We start from the raw sequence: 22201 nt of genomic DNA, 5'->3' as shown, positions 1-22201 counted from the left end.
AAGATCCAAAGGTCAGAAGTGGAGCCAACTCCTTTGTTTGAAATAAAGTGTTGCTGCTGCTCTTCAGGAGCATCGCCGCTCTGACGCTCATCTCCTTGGCCACGCTGATGAACTTCCCCAACCCGCTGAACGCCATGCAGATCCTGTGGATCAACATCATCATGGACGGCCCCCCCGCTCAGAGGTACAGGGGCATCATGGGAAGTGTAGTGCTAAAGAGTTAACGTCCTCTAGCTAGCGTCACCCGTCTCAAAAGAAATACACCCGAATGTCGTATTGAGCTCCTTAATGATGTAATCTAGTCCTGATATTAAAAGGTGAAGAGAGACAATCATTAGTTGTTGTTTTTTTTTTCAAAGCACAACTTTTAGAGAAGCAGTCGTAGAAACGTAGTTCTCGAGCCAATAATGCTCATTCAATGTGTGTAGAAGGAGAATCTGAGAAAATTCACACATAATCAATAAATAAAATGTCAAATAATATTATTCCTAAAACTCGTTTGTGACGTCCATAAGAATTTTGTAGAATCTGATGAGTAGATGTTTGTGACGTTTCCATTTCATTCTCTAACCCGCCGAAGAGAGCAGACTTGTGTTGTGACTGAGTGTTTGTCAGTTTGGGCGTAGAGCCGGTGGACCGCGACGTCATCAGGCAGCCGCCACGTAACGTCAGAGACAGCATCATCACCCGCGGCCTGCTCATCAAAGTGCTGGTGTCGGCGCTGGTCATCGTCTGTGGGACGCTGTTTGTCTTCTGGAGGGAGGTGCGTCACTTCCTGTTCCTCATGTTCAATTTGACTTCATGCACCATGTTAATGAGGAAGCACTCCGATAATAAAACATGAAGACATCACACAGTAATACAGAACTATATCAGTGAATGTTGTGCTTGTTGGTTTCCAGCTGCAGGACAACGTGATCACTCCTCGAGACACCACCATGACCTTCACCTGCTTCGTCTTCTTCGACATGTTCAACGCTCTGAGCTCTCGATCACAGGTAGCCTTCAGGTAGCTGGTAGCCTTCAGGTAGCTGGTAGCCTTCAGGTAGCTGGTAGCCTTCAGGTAGCTGGTAGCCTTCAGGTAGCTGGTAGCCTTCAAGTAGCTGGTAGCCTTCAGGTAGCTGGTAGCCTTCAGGTAGCTGGTAGCCTTCAGGTAGCTGGTAGCCTTCAGGTAGCTGGTAGCTTTCAGGTAGCTGGTAGCCTTCAGGTAGCTGGTAGCCTTCAGGTAGCTGGTAGCCTTCATGTAGCTGGTAGCCTTCAGGTAGCTGGTAGCCTTCAGGTAGCTGGTAGCCTTCAGGTAGCTGGTAGCCTTCAGTCTGCAGGTGGCCTTCAGGTAGCAGGTGGCCTTAAGGTAGATGGTAACCTTCAAGTAGCTGGTAGCCTTAAGGTAGCCTTCAGGTAGCTGGTTGCCTTCAGGTAGCTGGTAGCCTTCAGTCTGCAGGTGGCCTTAAGGTAACCTTCAGGTAGCTGGTAGCCTTCAGGTAGATGGTAACCTTCAAGTAGCTGGTAGCCTTAAGGTAGCCTTCAGGTAGCTGGTTGCCTTCAGGTAGCTGGTAGCCTTCAGATAGCCTTCAGTCTGCAGGTGGCCTTCAGGTAGCTGGTAGCCTTCAGGTAGCTGGTAGCCTTCAGGTAGCTGGTAGCCTTCAGGTAGCTGGTAGCCTTCAGGTAGCTGGTAGCCTTCAGGTAGCTGGTAGCCTTCAGGTAGCTGGTAGCTTTCAGGTAGCTGGTAGCCTTCAGGTAGCTGGTAGCCTTCAGGTAGCTGGTAGCCTTCATGTAGCTGGTAGCCTTCAGGTAGCTGGTAGCCTTCAGGTAGCTGGTAGCCTTCAGGTAGCTGGTAGCCTTCAGGTAGCTGGTAGCCTTCAGTCTGCAGGTGGCCTTCAGGTAGCAGGTGGCCTTAAGGTAGATGGTAACCTTCAAGTAGCTGGTAGCCTTAAGGTAGCCTTCAGGTAGCTGGTTGCCTTCAGGTAGCTGGTAGCCTTCAGTCTGCAGGTGGCCTTAAGGTAACCTTCAGGTAGCTGGTAGCCTTCAGGTAGATGGTAACCTTCAAGTAGCTGGTAGCCTTAAGGTAGCCTTCAGGTAGCTGGTTGCCTTCAGGTAGCTGGTAGCCTTCAGATAGCCTTCAGTCTGCAGGTGGCCTTCAGGTAGCTGGTAGCCTTCAGGTAGCTGGTAGCCTTCAGGTAGCTGGTAGCCTTCAGGTAGCTGGTAGCCTTCAGGTAGCTGGTTGCCTTCAGGTAGCTGGTAACCTTAAGGTAACCTTCAGGTAGCTGGTAGCCTTCAGTCTGCAGGTGGCCTTCAGGTAGCCGGTAACCTTAAGGTAGCCTTCAGGTAGCTGGTAGCCTTCAGGTAGCCTTCAGTCTGCAGGTGGCCTCCAGGTAGCCAGTAGCCTTAAGGTAGCTGGTAGCCTTCAGGTAGCTGGTAGCCTTAAGGTAGTCTTAAGGTAGCCTTAAGGTAGCCTTCAGGTAGCTGGTAGCCTTCAGGTAGCCTTCAGTCTGCAGGTGGCCTTCAGGTAGCCGGTAGCCTTCAGGTAGCTGGTAGCCTTCAGGTAGCCTTCAGTCTGCAGGTGGCCTCCATGTAGCCAGTAGCCTTAAGGTAGCTGGTAGCCTTCAGGTAGCTGGTAGCCTTCAGGTAGCCTTCAGTCTGCAGGTGGCCTTAAGGTAATGGTAGCCTTCAGGTAATGGTAGCCTTCAGATAGCCTTCAGTCTGCAGGTGGCCTTCAGGTAGCCGGTAGCTTCAGGTAGCTGGTAGCTTCAGGTAGCTGGTAGCCTTCAGGTAGCCTTCAGTCTGCAGGTAGCCTTCAGGTAGCTGGTAGCCTTCAGGTAGCCTTCAGTCTGCAGGTGGCCTTCAGGTAGCCGGTAGCCTTAAGGTAGCCTTCAGGTAGCTGGTAGCCTTCAGGTAGCCTTCAGTCTGCAGGTGGCCTCCATGTAGCCAGTAGCCTTAAGGTAGCTGGTAGCCTTCAGGTAGCTGGTAGCCTTCAGGTAGCCTTCAGTCTGCAGGTGGCCTCCATGTAGCCAGTAGCCTTAAGGTAGCTGGTAGCCTTCAGGTAGCTGGTAGCCTTCAGGTAGCCTTCAGTCTGCAGGTGGCCTTAAGGTAATGGTAGCCTTCAGTCTGCAGGTAGCCTTAAGGTAGCTGGTAGCCTTCAGGTAGCCTTCAGTCTGCAGGTGGCCTTCAGGTAGCCGGTAGCCTTCAGGTAGCTGGTAGCCTTCAGGTAGCCTTCAGTCTGCAGGTGGCCTCCATGTAGCCAGTAGCCTTAAGGTAGCTGGTAGCCTTCAGGTAGCTGGTAGCCTTCAGGTAGCCTTCAGTCTGCAGGTGGCCTTAAGGTAATGGTAGCCTTCAGATAGCCTTCAGTCTGCAGGTGGCCTTCAGGTAGCCGGTAGCTTCAGGTAGCTGGTAGCTTCAGGTAGCTGATAGCCTTCAGGTAGCCTTCAGTCTGCAGGTAGCCTTCAGGTAGCTGGTAGCCTTCAGGTAGCCTTCAGTCTGCAGGTGGCCTTCAGGTAGCCGGTAGCCTTCAGGTAGCCTTCAGTCTGCAGGTGGCCTCCATGTAGCCAGTAGCCTTAAGGTAGCTGGTAGCCTTCAGGTAGCTGGTAGCCTTCAGTTAGCCTTCAGTCTGCAGGTAGCCTTAAGGTAGCTGGTAGCCTTCAGGTAGCCTTCAGTCTGCAGGTGGCCTTCAGGTAGCCGGTATCCTTCAGGTAGCTGGTAGCCTTCAGGTAGCCTTCAGTCTGCAGGTGGCCTCCATGTAGCCATTAGCCTTAAGGTAGCTGGTATCCTTCAGGTAGCTGGTAGCCTTCAGGTAGCCTTCAGTCTGCAGGTAGCCTTCAGGTAGCTGGTAGCCTTCAGATAGCCTTCAGTCTGCAGGTGGCCTTCAGGTAGCCGGTAGCCTTAAGGTAGCCTTCAGGTAGCTGGTAGCCTTCAGGTAGCCTTCAGTCTGCAGGTGGCCTCCATGTAGCCAGTAGCCTTAAGGTAGCCAGTAGCCTTAAGGTAGCTGGTAGCCTTCAGGTAGCTGGTAGCCTTCAGTCTGCAGGTGGCCTTAAGGTAATGGTAGCCTTCAGTCTGCAGGTGGCCTTCAGGTAATGGTAGCCTTCAGATAGCCTTCAGTCTGCAGGTGGCCTTCAGGTAGCCAGTAGCCTTAAGGTAACCTTCAGGTAGCCGGTAGCCTTAAGGTAACCTTCAGTCTTATACTTCTAGTGTATAATCTGTAAAAGATCTAAAGCTATCAGATATTACTGTCAGTTTACAAGTCATTAAAATGAGCTGCTACAATAATTAAAAACGTATACATATTTTACTTATTGACTTTCTATCAACTCCAGTTCATATTTTTACCTCATATGTTTTGCTTCTTATAATATAACTTGAATAATAAGATCAGTATACTTTATTCTAAAGATGTTAGAATAGAGACCAGTAGACTTTATTCTAAAGAACAGATGTTAGACTAGAGACCAGTAGACTTTATTCTAAAGAACAGATGTTAGAATAGAGACCAGTAGACTTTATTCTAACGATGTTAGAATAGAGACCAGTAGACTTTATTCTACAGATGTTAGACTAGAGACCAGTAGACTTTATTCTAAAGAACAGATGTTAGAATAGAGACCAGTAGACTTTATTCTAAAGAACAGATGTTAGAATAGAGACCAGTAGACTTTATTCTACAGATGTTAGACTAGAGACCAGTAGACTTTATTCTAACGATGTTAGAATAGAGACCAGTAGACTTTATTCTACAGATGTTAGACTAGAGACCAGTAGACTTTATTCTAAAGATGTTAGAATAGAGACCAGTAGACTTTATTCTACAGATGTTAGAATAGAGACCAGTAGACTTTATTCTACAGATGTTAGACTAGAGACCAGTAGACTTTATTCTAACGATGTTAGAATAGAGACCAGTAGACTTTATTCTACATATGTTAGAATAGAGACCAGTAGACTTTATTCTAACGATGTTAGAATAGAGACCAGTAGACTTTATTCTAAAGAACAGATGTTAGACTAGAGACCAGTAGACTTTATTCTAAAGAACAGATGTTAGAATAGAGACCAGTAGACTTTATTCTACAGATGTTAGACTAGAGACCAGTAGACTTTATTCTAGTAGCCTTCAGGTAGCCTTCAGTCTGCAGGTGGCCTCCAGGTAGCCAGTAGCCTTAAGGTAGCTGGTAGCCTTCAGGTAGCTGGTAGCCTTCAGGTAGCCTTCAGTCTGCAGGTGGCCTTCAGGTAGTCGGTAGCCTTAAGGTAGCCTTCCGGTAGCTGGTAGCCTTAAGGTAGCCTTCAGGTAGCTGGTAGCCTTCAGGTAGCCTTCAGTCTGCAGGTAGCTGGTAGCCTTCAGGTAGCCGGTAGCCTTAAGGTGGTCTTCAGGTAGTCGGTAGCCTTAAGGTAGCCTTCAGGTAGCTGGTAGCCTTAAGGTAGCCTTCAGGTAGCCTTCAGTCTGCAGGTGGCCTTCAGGTAGTCGGTAGCCTTAAGGTAGCCTTCAGGTAGCTGGTAGCCTTCAGATAGCCTTCAGTCTGCAGGTGGCCTTCAGGTAGCCGGTAGCCTTCAGGTAGCTGGTAGCCTTCAGGTAGCCTTCAGTCTGCAGGTGGCCTTCAGGTAGCCAGTAGCCTTAAGGTAACCTTCAGGTAGCCGGTAGCCTTAAGGTAACCTTCAGGTAGCTGGTAGCCTTCAGGTAGCCTTCAGTCTGCAGGTGGCCTCCAGGTAGCCAGTAGCCTTAAGGTAGCTGGTAGCCTTCAGGTAGCTGGTAGCCTTCAGGTAGCCTTCAGTCTGCAGGTGGCCTTCAGGTAGTCGGTAGCCTTAAGGTAGCCTTCCGGTAGCTGGTAGCCTTAAGGTAGCCTTCAGGTAGCTGGTAGCCTTCAGGTAGCCTTCAGTCTGCAGGTAGCCTTCAGGTAGCTGGTAGCCTTCAGGTAGCCGGTAGCCTTAAGGTGGTCTTCAGGTAGTCGGTAGCCTTAAGGTAGCCTTCAGGTAGCTGGTAGCCTTAAGGTAGCCTTCAGGTAGCCTTCAGTCTGCAGGTGGCCTTCAGGTAATGGTAGTCTTCAGGTAGCCGGTGGCCTTCAGTCTAAAGAAGCAGAGACCAAACAGTCTGCTCACTCATGTTTTTTTACTCCTTCGTTCGTTGTTTGGACAAACATGAACATGATTAGAACTATAATACAATAATAAACGAGGCAGACATGTTGGAAATTAGATGGTGTGTCTGATTCAGCTGTTCGATCTCGATACCAGTGATCAGTACTCGTTCTGGTCCCCCTCAGACCCGTATGGTCCATGAACTGGGTCTGTGCAGCAACAGGACCTTCTGCTATGCCGTCCTGGCCTCCATCATGGGTCAGCTGCTCGTCATCTACTTCCCTCCACTGCAGAACGTTTTCCAGACGGAGAGCCTCAGCATCTTTGGTGAGTACTAGTACAATCTAGAGGTACTTGTACTAGAGTATTTGTAATTTTACTTTATACTTCTAGTGTATAATCTGTAAAAGATCTAAAGCTATCAGATATTACTGTCAGTTTACAAGTCATTAAAATGAGCTGCTACAATAATTAAAAACGTATACATATTTTGCTTATTGACTTTTTTATCAACTCCAGTTCATATTTTTACCTCATATGTTTTGCTTCTTATAATATAACTTGAATAATAAGATCAGTATACTTTATTCTAAAGATGTTAGAATAGAGACCAGTAGACTTTATTCTAAAGAACAGATGTTAGACTAGAGACCAGTAGACTTTATTCTAAAGAACAGATGTTAGAATAGAGACCAGTAGACTTTATTCTACAGATGTTAGAATAGAGACCAGTAGACTTTATTCTAAAGAACAGATGTTAGACTAGAGACCAGTAGACTTTATTCTACAGATGTTAGAATAGAGACCAGTAGACTTTATTCTACAGATGTTAGAATAGAGACCAGTAGACTTTATTCTACATATGTTAGACTAGAGACCAGTAGACTTTATTCTACAGATGTTAGAATAGAGACCAGTAGACTTTATTCTACAGATGTTAGAATAGAGACCAGTAGACTTTATTCTACAGATGTTAGACTAGAGACCAGTAGACTTTATTCTAACGATGTTAGACTAGAGACCAGTAGACTTTATTCTAACGATGTTAGACTAGAGACCAGTAGACTTTATTCTACAGATGTTAGAATAGAGACCAGTAGACTTTATTCTACAGATGTTAGAATAGAGACCAGTAGACTTTATTCTAAAGAACAGATGTTAGACTAGAGACCAGTAGACTTTATTCTAAAGAACAGATGTTAGAATAGAGACCAGTAGACTTTATTCTACAGATGTTAGAATAGAGACCAGTAGACTTTATTCTAAAGATGTTAGAATAGAGACCAGTAGACTTTATTCTAACAATGTTAGAATAGAGACCAGTAGACTTTATTCTACAGATGTTAGACTAGAGACCAGTAGACTTTATTCTACAGATGTTAGAATAGAGACCAGTAGACTTTATTCTACAGATGTTAGAATAGAGACCAGTAGACTTTATTCTACATATGTTAGACTAGAGACCAGTAGACTTTATTCTACAGATGTTAGAATAGAGACCAGTAGACTTTATTCTAACGATGTTAGAATAGAGACCAGTAGACTTTATTCTAACGATGTTAGAATAGAGACCAGTAGACTTTATTCTACAGATGTTAGAATAGAGACCAGTAGACTTTATTCTAAAGAACAGATGTTAGACTAGAGACCAGTAGACTTTATTCTAAAGAACAGATGTTAGAATAGAGACCAGTAGACTTTATTCTAAAGAACAGATGTTAGAATAGAGACCAGTAGACTTTATTCTAAAGAACAGATGTTAGACTAGAGACCAGTAGACTTTATTCTAACGATGTTAGACTAGAGACCAGTAGACTTTATTCTAAAGAACAGATGTTAGAATAGAGACCAGTAGACTTTATTCTACAGATGTTAGAATAGAGACCAGTAGACTTTATTCTAAAGATGTTAGAATAGAGACCAGTAGACTTTATTCTAACAATGTTAGAATAGAGACCAGTAGACTTTATTCTAACGATGTTAGACTAGAGACCAGTAGACTTTATTCTAAAGATGTTAGAATAGAGACCAGTAGACTTTATTCTAACAATGTTAGAATAGAGACCAGTAGACTTTATTCTACAGATGTTAGAATAGAGACCAGTAGACTTTATTCTACAGATGTTAGACTAGAGACCAGTAGACTTTATTCTACAGATGTTAGAATAGAGACCAGTAGACTTTATTCTACAGATGTTAGAATAGAGACCAGTAGACTTTATTCTACAGATGTTAGAATAGAGACCAGTAGACTTTATTCTACAGATGTTAGAATAGAGACCAGTAGACTTTATTCTAAAGAACAGATGTTAGACTAGAGACCAGTAGACTTTATTCTAAAGAACAGATGTTAGAATAGAGACCAGTAGACTTTATTCTACAGATGTTAGAATAGAGACCAGTAGACTTTATTCTAAAGAACAGATGTTAGAATAGAGACCAGTAGACTTTATTCTACAGATGTTAGAATAGAGACCAGTAGACTTTATTCTACAGATGTTAGAATAGAGACCAGCAGGTGTTGACCAGCAGGTCTTGTGTGTCCTGATCCTCCTCAGACCTGCTGTTCCTCGTGACCCTGACCTCCTCGGTGTGTCTGGTTTCTGAGGCCATAAAGATGATGGAGAGGTGGAGGGGAGCCGAGAGGAGTCCACCCTCCGACTGCTTCCACGAGGTATGACCTCCCCCAGACCCCCCACCCCACCCCACCCCCTCTGAAGGACTCTGAGGATGAGTATTATGGTTCATTGAAACTGAGAGAGGGAGAAACTCTGGTCTGGGACCGGAGGAAGCTCCCGGCTTCACCTGGTGGATCTGAACCAGAGTCCGGGTCCCCGGCAGCTGCCGGGTGTAGATCCCGACTCTCCGGAGAAAAGCCCTCACCTCCCGGTCTGCTGGTCTTCTTCAGGACCGGCTCTCTGGAGGGAACAGTCGTTTTTAATCTTCTGGTGATGAGGTGTCGACCACTATTCAGCCAGACGTTCACTTCCTCAGCATCTCAAGGCTTCCTTTTGGTTGGATCAACGTCATCACTGCAAACAGGAAGTGATGCAACACATGCAGCAGCGTTGATTCAACAAAGTGAAGCCGCGAGGTTCCGGGACACGTTTCTCTTCTCGTAAACCTGTGATTGTTTTCTGGTAAACGCCGTTAATCCGTTTAGTTTTCTCTGGATATCAACAAGAGACCTGTTCTGTGATTGGACGCCTGAACGTCTGCTATTAATCAGTCCAAAGGTTTGAGGTCATACCATGTATCTATATCTATACGGAGGTTTGCAGACTGAAGTTAATAAAGAGCTAAAATCACATGAATATTCAGTTTGTATTTAAATTGTAAGTCTGTTTTACACTTGTCTTTATTATGATTATTTTTACTCTCTATTATTATTATTATTATTATTATTATTATTACTAAGCCAGGCTTGTGTTTAAGAGTAGACTGAAAGATATGTCATTCTGGCATTAATTATACTTTTTCAAATATAGAAATTAAATTTGCTGTTTTCTTCACTTTAGTTCCTTCAGGATATGACGACTTGTTTGATTTTCATGTTCTGTCATTGAATGATTGATTGGATGTGACCTCTCCTGGAGTTCACTATGGAACTTACTTTTCCTTTTGGTTTGCTAATCAAAGATGCTAATGTTAGCGAAACGAGCTGGCTAACTGGATTAGCATGGGTTAGCTCACACAAGTAAGCGCTCGGTTGATTATTGTTGTTAAATTATTTAAATCGCAAGTCAGATGGAGAACGTCAGTGAAACCTTTTTAGTTTTCTTTGGACCAACTGATCTTTTACGAGGTGTGCAGTAACTACTCCACTGTATGTGTTCTTTATGTTCCTGCTTTATTTTAATAAACAGATCCTTCACTGACCAGGTTCTCATCATGTTCTCATCATGCTCTCATATAAACACAGATACTTTAGTGACCAGGTTCTCATCTATAAACATTCTTTAGTGACCAGGTTCTCATCTATAAACATTCTTTAGTGACCAGGTTCTCATCTATAAACATTCTTTAGTGACCAGGTTCTCATCTATAAACATTCTTTAGTGACCAGGTTCTCATCTATAAACATTCTTTAGTGACCAGGTTCTCATCTATAAACATACTTTAGTGACCAGGTTCTCATCTATAAACATACTTTAGTGACCAGGTTCTCATCTATAAACATTCTTTAGTGACCAGGTTCTCATCATATAAACATACTTTAGTGACCAGGTTCTCATCTATAAACATACTTTAGTGACCAGGTTCTCATCTATAAACATACTTTAGTGACCAGGTTCTCATCATATAAACATACTTTAGTGACCAGGTTCTCATCTATAAACATACTTTAGTGACCAGGTTCTCATATATAAACATACTTTAGTGACCAGGTTCTCATCATATAAACATACTTTAGTGACCAGGTTCTCATCATATAAACATACTTTAGTGACCAGGTTCTCATATATAAACATACTTTAGTGACCAGGTTCTCATCATATAAACATACTTTAGTGACCAGGTTCTCATCTATAAACATACTTTAGTGACCAGGTTCTCATCATATAAACATACTTTAGTGACCAGGTTCTCATCATATAAACATACTTTAGTGACCAGGTTCTCATCTATAAACATACTTTAGTGACCAGGTTCTCATCATATAAACATACTTTAGTGACCAGGTTCTCATATATAAACATACTTTAGTGACCAGGTTCTCATCATATAAACATACTTTAGTGACCAGGTTCTCATCTATAAACATACTTTAGTGACCAGGTTCTCATCATATAAACATACTTTAGTGACCAGGTTCTCATATATAAACATTCTTTAGTGACCAGGTTCTCATCATATAAACATACTTTAGTGACCAGGTTCTCATCTATAAACATACTTTAGTGACCAGGTTCTCATCTATAAACATACTTTATTGACCAGGTTCTCATCATATAAACATACTTTAGTGACCAGGTTCTCATCTATAAACACACTTTAGTGACCAGGTTCTCATCATATAAACATACTTTAGTGACCAGGTTCTCATCTATAAACACACTTTAGTGACCAGGTTCTCATCTATAAACACACATTAGTGACCAGGTTCTCATCATATAAACATACTTTAGTGACCAGGTTCTCATCATATAAACATACTTTAGTGACCAGGTTCTCATCTATAAACACACTTTAGTGACCAGGTTCTCATCATATAAACATACTTTAGTGACCAGGTTCTCATCTATAAACATACTTTAGTGACCAGGTTCTCATCTATAAACAGATACTTTAGTGACCAGGTTCTCATATATAAACATACTTTAGTGACCAGGTTCTCATCTATAAACATAATTTAGTGACCAGGTTCTCATCTATAAACATACTTTAGTGACCAGGTTCTCATCTATAAACAGATACTTTAGTGACCAGGTTCTCATATATAAACATACTTTAGTGACCAGGTTCTCATCATATAAACATACTTTAGTGACCAGGTTCTCATCTATAAACATACTTTAGTGACCAGGTTCTCATCTATAAACAGATACTTTAGTGACCAGGTTCTCATCTATAAACATTCTTTAGTGACCAGGTTCTCATATATAAACATACTTTAGTGACCAGGTTCTCATCTATAAACATACATTAGTGACCAGGTTCTCATCTATAAACAGATACTTTAGTGACCAGGTTCTCATCTATAAACATACTTTAGTGACCAGGTTCTCATCTATAAACATACTTTAGTGACCAGGTTCTCATCTATAAACATACTTTAGTGACCAGGTTCTCATCATATAAACATACTTTAGTGACCAGGTTCTCATCTATAAACACACTTTAGTGACCAGGTTCTCATCTATAAACACACATTAGTGACCAGGTTCTTATCTATAAACATACTTTAGTGACCAGGTTCTCATCTATAAACATACTTTAGTGACCAGGTTCTCATCTATAAACATACTTTAGTGACCAGGTTCTCATATATAAACATACTTTAGTGACCAGGTTCTTATCTATAAACATACTTTAGTGACCAGGTTCTCATCTATAAACAGATACTTTAGTGACCAGGTTCTCATCATATAAACATACTTTAGTGACCAGGTTCTCATCATATAAACATACTTTAGTGACCAGGTTCTCATCTATAAACATACATTAGTGACCAGGTTCTCATCTATAAACAGATACTTTAGTGACCAGGTTCTCATATATAAACATACTTTAGTGACCAGGTTCTCATCTATAAACATAATTTAGTGACCAGGTTCTCATCTATAAACATACTTTAGTGACCAGGTTCTCATCTATAAACAGATACTTTAGTGACCAGGTTCTCATATATAAACATACTTTAGTGACCAGGTTCTCATATATAAACATACTTTAGTGACCAGGTTCTCATCATATAAACATACTTTAGTGACCAGGTTCTCGTCTATAAACATACTTTAGTGACCAGGTTCTCATCTATAAACATACTTTAGTGACCAGGTTCTCATCTATAAACATACATTAGTGACCAGGTTCTCATCTATAAACATACTTTAGTGACCAGGTTCTCATCTATAAAAAAACTTTAGTGACCAGGTTCTCGTCTATAAACATACTTTAGTGACCAGGTTCTCATCTATAAACATACTTTAGTGACCAGGTTCTCATCTATAAAAAAACTTTAGTGACCAGGTTCTCATCTATAAACATACTTTAGTGACCAGGTTCTCATCTATAAACATACTTTAGTGACCAGGTTCTCATCTATAAACATACTTTAGTGACCAGGTTCTCATCATATAAACATACTTTAGTGACCAGGTTCTCATCTATAAACACACTTTAGTGACCAGGTTCTCATCTATAAACACACATTAGTGACCAGGTTCTTATCTATAAACATACTTTAGTGACCAGGTTCTCATCTATAAACATACTTTAGTGACCAGGTTCTCATATATAAACATACTTTAGTGACCAGGTTCTCATCTATAAACAGATACTTTAGTGACCAGGTTCTCATCTATAAACATACTTTAGTGACCAGGTTCTCATCATATAAACATACTTTAGTGACCAGGTTCTCATCTATAAACATACATTAGTGACCAGGTTCTCATCATATAAACACTTACTCTTACCTTTTTTGAAAGGGTTTTTTATATCTCTTGGGAGTTGTTCCTGATCTGATGTGAGGTCAAAGGTCAGGGATGCCGTATGTGTACAGATTGTAGGGGAGGTTATGATTTGTGATTTTGGGCTTTACAAAATAAACTGAATTGAATTGAGTCACACAGTTCAATTCAATTCAATTCTGTTTATTTTGTAAAGCCCAATATCACAAATTACAACCTCCCCTCAGAGGTCTTTACAATCTGTACACATACGACATCCCTGACCTTTGACCTCACATCGGATCAAGAAAAACTCCCCAAAAATAACCTTTGACAGGGAAAAAAGGGAAGAACCCTTCAGGAGAGCAACAGATTGTGTATGAGAAAAATAAGCTCACCCATCCATCCATCCATCCATTATCAGCTCTTATCCGGGGTCGGGTCGCGGTGGCAGCAGGTTCAGCAGCCCGACCCAGGCTTCCCTCTCACCCGCAACATTTCCAGCTCATTCTGGGGGATCCCGAGGTGTTCCAAGGCCAGCCGGGAGATATAATCCCTCCAGCGTGTCCTCGGTCTTCCCCGGGGCCTCCTACCAGTTGGACGTGCCCGGAAAACCTCTAATGGGAGGCGTCCAGGAGGCATCCTGACTAGATGAACCACCTCAGCTGACTCCTTTGGACACGAAGGAGCAGCGACTCGACTCCAAGCTCCCCCCTGATGTCCGAGCTCCTTACCCTATCTCTAAGGCTGAGCCCGGCCACCCTACGGAGGAACCTCATCTCCTTACCCTATCTCTAAGGCTGAGCCCTAAGGAGGAAACTCATCTCCTTACCCTATCTCTAAGACTGAGCCCTAAGGATGAAACTCATCTCCTTACTCTATCTCTTAGACTGAGCCCTAAGGATGAAACTCATCTCCTTACCTATCTCTAAGGCTGAGCCCTAAGGAGGAAACTCATCTCCTTACCCTATCTCTAAGACTGAGCCCTAAGGATGAAACTCATCTCCTTACCCTATCTCTAAGACTGAGTCCTAAGGAGGAAACTCATCTCCTTACCCTATCTCTAAGGCTGAGCCCTAAGGAGGAAACTCATCTCCTTACCCTATCTCTAAGGCTGAGCCCTAAGGAGGAAACTCATCTCCTTACCCTATCTCTAAGGCTGAGCTCTAAGGAGGAAACTCATCTCCTTACCCTATCTCTAAGGCTGAGCCCTACAGAGGAAACTCATCTCCTTACCCTATCTCTAAGGCTGAGCCCTAAGGAGGAAACTCATCTCCTTACCCTATCTCTAAGGCTGAGTCCTAAGGAGGAAACTCATCTCCTTACCCTATCTCTAAGGCTGAGCCCTAAGGAGGAAACTCATCTCCTTACCCTATCTCTAAGGCTGAGTCCTACAGAGGAAACTCATCTCCTTACCCTATCTCTAAGACTGAGCCCTACAGAGGAAACTCATCTCCTTACCCTATCTCTAAGGCTGAGCCCTAAAGAGGAAACTCATCTCCTTACCCTATCTCTAAGGCTGAGCCCTAAGGAGGAAACTCATCTCCTTACCCTATCTCTAAGGCTGAGTCCGGCCACCCTACGGAGGAAGCTCATTTCGGCCGCTTGTATCCCAGATCTCGTTCACCTTGGTTTTATTCATATATGTGTTTATACATATACATATTTGTAATACAACAACCTGAATGAAGTATTATTAGTACTTAATGTATCAAAAGTACAAATGCAGAGGAATGTCCCATGTGAGTGATATATTATTATTAGTCATAATAAACAAGTTAGCAGTACACTGTTGTGGGGTTTTTACCATAAAGATAAAGCCCCGCTAGTTCAATTAACAGACCCACACTCCAATGACCACAGATGACAGACTCGAGCTCTTGGTTTTACTTGCTGCAAGGAGAATGTTGAGCTGCACGTCTCCAAACACTCTGGCTCGCCATTCTCCAGACAGTCCTTTTTATTGAAGTGGTTATCCCACACAGAATGAGGAAACAGTTTGTCTTGTCCCTCATCAGTCTGAGATGACCCTGAGCTATGTGTGGTGGTGTGTGAGGTATGTGGGGAGACACGAGACAAACCTAGTTTTGTGCCTGCACATTAACCCTGTTGACCTCTTGTCCTCAGGGTGAACGGTATAGAATAAGTAAAACAACAACGTATTACTCTTCTTCTGTTAGCTACAGTAATTACATTCATAGGGCGTACATTCTTTAATGCAAATTGAAAACACGTGCTCTAAACTCTAACAACTGTTTAGTAGATTATTCTACAAACAGATCAATATCTTTTTCTAAAATGATCATATTTCTTTCTAAAATCTAAATTCGCAAAATAAGTACACCTCTCATATTAATCAAATAGAATATAAAGTGCAATATTTCACTCTAAAATTCAGTCCAGAAGAAGTATAAAGTATCTCAAAGTCAGACTGGGTAATATTATAATTAGTACACTGCTGGAGTAAATGTACTTGGAATATCTTTCATTTATCTCCAACAATTTCTTCTTTAGCCAGTTTGATTGAATCAAATGTAACATGTTTTTTCCCAGAATGCATTGCGCTGGTTTCTGATTGGTCAAACCATCGGGGGGGTTTAGTCTCAAGTTCAGAGAGAACCAGACTCTGAGATCAGAGGAGGTCCCAGCCCCGGCACTCCTCTTTGCGGGCCAGTTCTGGGTTCCTGCACCGGTTGTTTCTCTCTTTGGTTCGGTACCGAGTTCTCACCGACATCAGGTTACCGAGTCCCAGATCCTCCTGAACTCTGACCGAGCAGCTGGCTTCAGTCGCGGCCTCCTCGTCCTTGTTCAGGAGGAACAGCCGCTGCAGGCTGGGGGTCAGGTCGTCCACAGGCCGGGGCTGCTGAGCCGTCTTCTGGGTCTCTGAGGACGCCGTCGCCTTCTGAGTGTGGAACTGTTGCACGACGGCCTGAAAGCTTTGATAGAGTTTCACACTCAAACTGTTCTTCCCAAACGGCCTCAGTTTTCCTTCAGACCGCATCTGGTGGACCAGCTGGTGGACCAACGTCCCCTCATACAACCTGGACCACAAGAGGGACAGCTAGGAGTACTTTTACTGTGACAGAGTATATGTACACTTTGGTGTTTGTACCTTTACTGTGACAGAGTATATGTACACTGTGGTGTGTAGTGTGTATTAAGGAGCTGCAGCACAGCTGTGGCCTGTGGGTGTGGCCTGTGGAGGCTCACCTGGAGATCTGGGGCTCAGGTAAGGGGAAACCCAGCAGCTGGTTCAGTTGGATGCTGACCATCAGGCAGCTCTGCCATTGGTTAAAGGTGTGAGCCACGCCCACGTCTAGCTGCCGTCTCGGCTGAGGAGCTGCAACACACACAAACATTTAATTACATTCAATACATAAATTAACAAATTGATTTGGGTATTTACCTGCTCTGAGTCTCAGAGGGTATTTACTTGCTTTGGGTCTTAGAGGGTATTCACCTGCTCTGGTCTCAGGGGGTATTTACCTGCTCTGGGTCTTAGAGGGTATTCACCTGCTCTGGTCTCAGGGGGTATTTACCTTCAGTGGGTCTCGGGGGGGGTCCAGTACTCAGTCCCAGCAGCAGAGCATCCAGCAGCTCTTTCTCTGGAGGAGGCTGAGCTCTCTGCAGCCAGTAGCAGGTGACGGCCACCGGGAGGCGCAGCTGAGGGGGCAGACAGCTCAGAGAGTCCTCAGTCACCTGCAGAGCCTCCAGTAACACCTGCAGACGCTGAGAGGGCTCCGCCTGGGGGGGTAACTTAGTTGTTGTATTGTGTAGTTCTGTTTGTTGTGTAGTTGTTGTGGTTGTTGTGTAGTTGTAGTTGTTCTGTAGTTGTTGTGTACCAGCCTCACCTGGTCCAGGTAGGGGAGCAGCAGCTGCCTGGAGGCCCCAGTGAAAGTGGGTTGGACGGGGATGAAGGTGAGCTGGATGCCGTCTCTGTCTCTCTCCATCACCTGCCTCCCGCCTCCCAGCAGCAGTCCGTACATCACCTGTCGGAGCGGCCTGGAGACCAGGTGAGCGCTGGGCAGGTGGGCGTGGCCCACGGGGAAGGTGAGTGACATCCTCTGCAGCAGTAGCAAGTCCAGGAGCTCCGGATTCAGCCGGGCCTGAGTCAGGGGAAGCCAGGTCCAGTCTGGAACGAGACCCGCCACCTCGAGGAGGACAGAGGACATTTACTACCTTTATCATACTACCTTTATAACACAACCTTTAAAATACTACCTTTATAATACTACCTTTATAACACAACCTTTAAAATACTACCTTTATAATACTACCTTTATAACACAACCTTTAAAATACTACCTTTATAACACTACCTTTATGACACAACTTTATAACACAACCTTTATAACACTACCTTTATAACACTACCTTTGAAATACTACCTTTATAACACTACCTTTATAACACAACCTTTATAACACTACCTTTGAAATACTACCTTTATAACACTAAATGAGGTCCTCCTACATGAGGTTCTAGATATGAGGTCCTACTACCTGAGGTCCTACTACCTGAGGTCCTACTACCTGAGGACCTTCTACCTGAGGACCTACTACTTGACAACCTACTACCTTAGGTCCTACTACCGCAGGACCTACTACCTGAGGACCTACTACCTCAGGACCTACTACCTCAGGACCTACTACCTGAAGACATACTACCTGAAGACATACTACCTTAGGTCCTACTACGTGAGGTACTACTACCTGAGGACCTACTACCTGAGGTCCTACTACCTGAGGACCTACTACCTGAGGACCTACTACCTGAGGACCTACTACCTGAGGTCCTACTACCTGAGGTCCTACTACCTGAAGACATACTACCTTAGGTACTACTACCTGAGGACCTACTACCTGAGGTCCTACTACCTGATGACCTACTACCTGATGACCTACTACCTGAGGTCCTACTACTTGAGGACCTTCTACCTCAGGACCTACTACCTCAGGACCTACTACCTCAGGACCTACTACCTGAGGTCCTACTACCTGAGGTCCTACAACCTGAGGTCCTACAACCTGAGGACCTACTACCTGAGGTCCTACTACCTGAAGACATACTACTTGACGACCTACTACCTTAGGTCCTACTACTTGAGGTACTACTACCTGAGGTCCTACTACCTGAGGACCTACTACCTGAGGACCTACTACCTGAGGTCCTACTACCTGAGGTCCTACTACCTGAAGTCCTACTACCTGAGGAAAGGGGAACATAACCCCCAGAAACGTGTTTGGTGAAGATGTATATAATTACTTCTGCTGGGAAAGGAGGAGCACTCCCATCACAACCTTTATAACACTACCTTTATAACACTAAATGAGGTCCTCCTACATGAGGTTCTAGACATGAGGTCCTACTACCTGAGGTCCTACTACCTGAAGACATACTACTTGACGACCTACTACCTTAGGTCCTACTACCGGAAAACCTACTACCTGAGGACCTACTACCTCAGGACCTACTACCTGAGGTCCTACTACCTGAGGTCCCACTACTTGAGGTACTACTACCTGAGGACCTACTACCTGAGGAAAGGGGAACGTAACCCCCAGAAACGTGTTTGGTGAAGATGTATATAATTACTTCTGCTGGGAAAGGAGGAGCACTCCCATGGATGAAGAACTTTTTGAGGGAGCAGGGGGGCAGCTGGTACTCCTCCATCCCCAGACACAAGTCCTTCAGCAGCTCTGCTTTCCTCTCGCTGCTCAGATCTCCCATCAGCCCCAGCGCCGCCTCAAAGGCCTCTTGAGGCCGGCAGAAGCCCCTCAGCCAGCAGAGCAGCCCCTCCAGGCGGCTCGTCGCCCCGCTGCCCTCTGGGGCAAACTGAGCCCAGCTGAAGGAGCCGATCCTCAGCTTCACGTAGTCGTTCCCAGCCAAGGCGGCGAAGGTGGGCAGCAGCTGCTGCTGGACACTGAAGAAGATGCAGAAGCTTGAGGTGGTGTAGTTCTTGCAGGGGATGTAGCTCCGCGAGCCGCTGTGCTTCAGCGCATCCCACCGGAAGTCCGAGAGGGGCAGCAGCCCCGCCGGGAGGTCGAAAATGTAGAAGTCGCTGTCTTGGGAAAGCACTGGGCACCGCCACTCCCTGGCCAGGGCGGCGATCTCCCGGTCAGCCTCTCCGTAGCACTGAGCCAGCGGGACCTCCAGCCGGTCCAGCGTCTGTTTGAAGACCAGCTTGACCAGCTGTGGCAGGACACCCTCCCGCTGGTTGCCCTCTGCCGCTTGGTGGGCTTTCTTGATCCGGTTCTTGGCTCTTAGCGTCAGCGTCTGGAGCTTCTTGTCGGTGTAGTCCGAGCCTCCATCCAGCACCACATACGGCGAGATCCGGCATTCTCTAAGGGCTTTGACAAACTTCTCAATCAGGACCTCAAATGTAGCGTACTCCCCGCCGTGGTTCTGGTCTAGACCTGACCAATGAACAAGGAACACATTGAACACCACATTAGTAACAGATAGACAGATAAAAATTAGCATCCATTCAAAAACCCTTATATAATTGTCATTTAATATTGTACTGGTTTAGGACACAGTTATGGTTCAAAGACAAACTATTTGAAGACGTTGATTAGACGTTGCACTTTACCCTGTGCTTTTGGAAAGCCTGTGAACTCATAAAGGATTTTCTTCAATGATGTTCTCTACTCATCATAATAATATATTATGAAATGATCTAAATGAAAAAAGCATTTAAAATTATTTAAACTTCGGTCAAACAGAGAAATCAGACTTCATCTGTTATGTGCGCAGCTACAGGACACTGGACCCAAATGCCGTCAACGATGGAAAAGCAACTTTATTGCTCAACAGGATTCCAAAAACAGGATTCAAAAAACAGGATTCAAAAAACAGGATTCAAAAAACAGGATTCAAAACAGTCTCACACACAAGATCTTCCACGATCTAGACAAGACGAACCGACAAAGGGGAATGACACCAACAGGACTTAAATACAGAGGGCTGGTGCAGGTGATTGGACACAGGAGGAAACAATCAGGGACAGGGCAGACAATCACAGGGACAGGAAGTGAAGAGAAACAGAGGACACGAGAGACAAGGACTTCAAAATAAAACAGGAAACACGATAACACTCCTGACCCTGACATCATCATCATCATCACGTCCCTGATTGTGTAACTTAAACATGTTAAAATGATACATGTGATAAAGTAGTACTTGCTGTGGTCCTACCGAAGTCAAAGTACAGCTTGTAGAGGAGGTTGCAGCCGTCGATCACCAGCCGGCTCTCCCTGAACTGGACGTCCCGGTAGATCCTCCGGTGAGCGTCCACCAGAGAAGTCAGTCCTTGAACCCCCATCCCGGTCATAAGGGGCGGAGGAGCGGCCGCGCGGCTCTTATAGACCCGCTGCTTTCCTGGTTCCTTAGGTTTCACTTTCCTGACATCATCAAGCGGACTGAGGCAATGAATAGATTATGTACGGAGTAGAAGTACCTCTGAGATGTAGTCCAGTATAAAGTACAATAAGTACCTCTGAGATGTAGTCCAGTATAAAGTACAATAAGTACCTCTGAGATGTAGTACAGTATAAAGTACAATAAGTACCTCTGAGATGTAGTACAGTATAAAGTACAACATGTACCTCTGAGATGTAGTACAGTATAAAGTACAATGAGTACCTCTGAGATGTAGTACAGTATAAAGTACAATGAGTACCTCTGAGATGTAGTACAGTATAAAGTACAACATGTACCTCTGAGATGTAGTACAGTATAAAGTACAATGAGTACCTCTGAGATGTAGTACAGTATAAAGTACAATAAGTACCTCTGAGATGTAGTACAGTATAAAGTACAACATGTACCTCTGAGATGTAGTACTGTATAAAGTACAATAAGTACCTCTGAGATGTAATACAGTATTGAGTACAATAAGTGCCGTTGAAGTGTAGTACTGTATAAAGTACAATAAGTACCTTGAAGTGTAGTACTGTATAAAGTACAATAAGTACCTCTGAGATGTAGTACAGCAGAAAGTATAATAAGTACCTCTGAGATGTAGTACAGTAGAAAGTATAACATGTACCTCTGAGATGTAGTACAGTATAAGTACAATAAGTACCTCTGAGATGTAGTACAGTAGAAAGTATAACATGTACCTTTAAGATGTAGTACAGTATAAAGTACAATATTTACTTCTGAGATGTAGTACAGTGAATATGTACACATCCAATTAAAGTCGAATTCGTCCTTAAGTACGTGCTTAAATACTATTCACTGCATATCAAATACAAGAAGTTGTGATGCAGCTGAGGAGAAACGAAAGTGAAACCTTCAGGAGCCTAAAGAAGAAAAGGAAAGTAGAGCTCTTATTAAGACACACACATTTACACACATTTAATTTCAATTCAGTTTATTTTATATAAGCCTATATCAGCATATCTAGGGCAAACCTGATTCAGCCCTAACTATAAGCACTATTAAAGAGGAAAGTCTTAAGTCTATTCTTGAATGAGGTGACTGTGTCTGCCTCCAGGACTGAAAGTGGAAGCTGGTTCCATAAAAGAGGAGCTTGATAACTGAAGGCTCTGGCTCCCATCCTACTTTTTAGGACTCTAGTAACCACAAGTAGCCCCGCATTTAGTGAGCGCAGCTCTCTAGTGGGGCAATATGGTACTACAAGCTCCTTAAGATATGATGGTGCATCACCAATCAAGGCTTTGTAGGTGAGGAGAAGAATTTTAAATGTGATTCTTGATTTTACAGGGAGCCAGTGCAGAGCAGCTAATACAGGAGTCATGTGATCTCTTTTCTTAGTTTTTGTGAGTACACGAGCTGCAGCATTCTGGATCAACTGGAGGGACTTAAGAGACTTATTAGAGCAGCCTGATAATAAGGAGTTGCAGTAATCTAGTCTGGAAGTAACAAACGTGTGAACCAGCTTTTCTGCATCTTTTTGAGACAAGATGTGCCTGATTTTTGAAATGTTACGTAGATGATAAAATGCAATCCTTGAGATTTGCTTAACGTGGAGTTAAAGGACAAGCCTCGGTCAAAGATAA

General features: G+C 43.8%; 2 protein-coding genes and 4 long non-coding RNA genes across 8 annotated transcripts in view; 5 read left to right on the top strand and 1 right to left on the bottom strand.

The window, feature by feature from the left end:
- The window catches only part of atp2c1 (ATPase secretory pathway Ca2+ transporting 1), a 41465-nt gene extending 31526 nt beyond the window's left edge, over positions 1-9939 (top strand). For all 3 annotated transcript variants that reach the window (XM_034553098.1, XM_034553100.1, XM_034553101.1), the window contains exons 23-27: positions 68-184; positions 616-763; positions 903-998; positions 6246-6387; positions 8619-9939. In XM_034553098.1, the coding sequence (XP_034408989.1) occupies positions 68-184; positions 616-763; positions 903-998; positions 6246-6387; positions 8619-8740 (625 nt within the window). In that variant the 3' untranslated portion in view covers positions 8741-9939. The remainder of the gene's footprint in view (positions 1-67; positions 185-615; positions 764-902; positions 999-6245; positions 6388-8618) is intronic.
- Positions 1014-1594, top strand: LOC117745066. The gene is made up of 3 exons (XR_004611203.1): positions 1014-1027; positions 1352-1416; positions 1547-1594. It is a non-coding gene; the product is annotated as an uncharacterized LOC117745066 (long non-coding RNA).
- LOC117745065 lies at positions 1598-2142 on the top strand. The gene is made up of 3 exons (XR_004611202.1): positions 1598-1611; positions 1900-1964; positions 2095-2142. It is a non-coding gene; the product is annotated as an uncharacterized LOC117745065 (long non-coding RNA).
- LOC117745063 lies at positions 2283-6233 on the top strand. Its single transcript, XR_004611200.1, has 3 exons — positions 2283-2343; positions 5106-5445; positions 5616-6233. It is a non-coding gene; the product is annotated as an uncharacterized LOC117745063 (long non-coding RNA).
- On the top strand, positions 2840-3406 carry LOC117745064. The gene is made up of 3 exons (XR_004611201.1): positions 2840-2874; positions 2958-3040; positions 3188-3406. It is a non-coding gene; the product is annotated as an uncharacterized LOC117745064 (long non-coding RNA).
- A 4847-nt stretch (positions 9940-14786) lies between the features above and the next one.
- Positions 14787-20509, bottom strand: LOC117745345 (protein asteroid homolog 1-like). Its single transcript, XM_034553605.1, has 6 exons — positions 20373-20509; positions 18771-19591; positions 17027-17326; positions 16715-16919; positions 16386-16515; positions 14787-16216 (listed from the first exon to the last, which is right to left on the bottom strand). The coding sequence occupies exons 1-6, from the start codon at positions 20506-20508 to the stop codon at positions 15808-15810; spliced, it is 2001 nt and encodes a 666-aa protein (XP_034409496.1). The 5' UTR covers position 20509; the 3' UTR covers positions 14787-15807.
- Between the last annotated feature and the right edge of the window lie 1692 nt (positions 20510-22201).

This window comes from Cyclopterus lumpus, chromosome 16 (genome assembly GCF_009769545.1).
Source record: "Cyclopterus lumpus isolate fCycLum1 chromosome 16, fCycLum1.pri, whole genome shotgun sequence".
Lineage (NCBI taxonomy): Eukaryota > Metazoa > Chordata > Actinopteri > Perciformes > Cyclopteridae > Cyclopterus > Cyclopterus lumpus.
The sequence above is the reverse complement of the archived record's forward strand: the minus strand, read 5'-3'. Positions and strand labels throughout refer to the sequence as shown.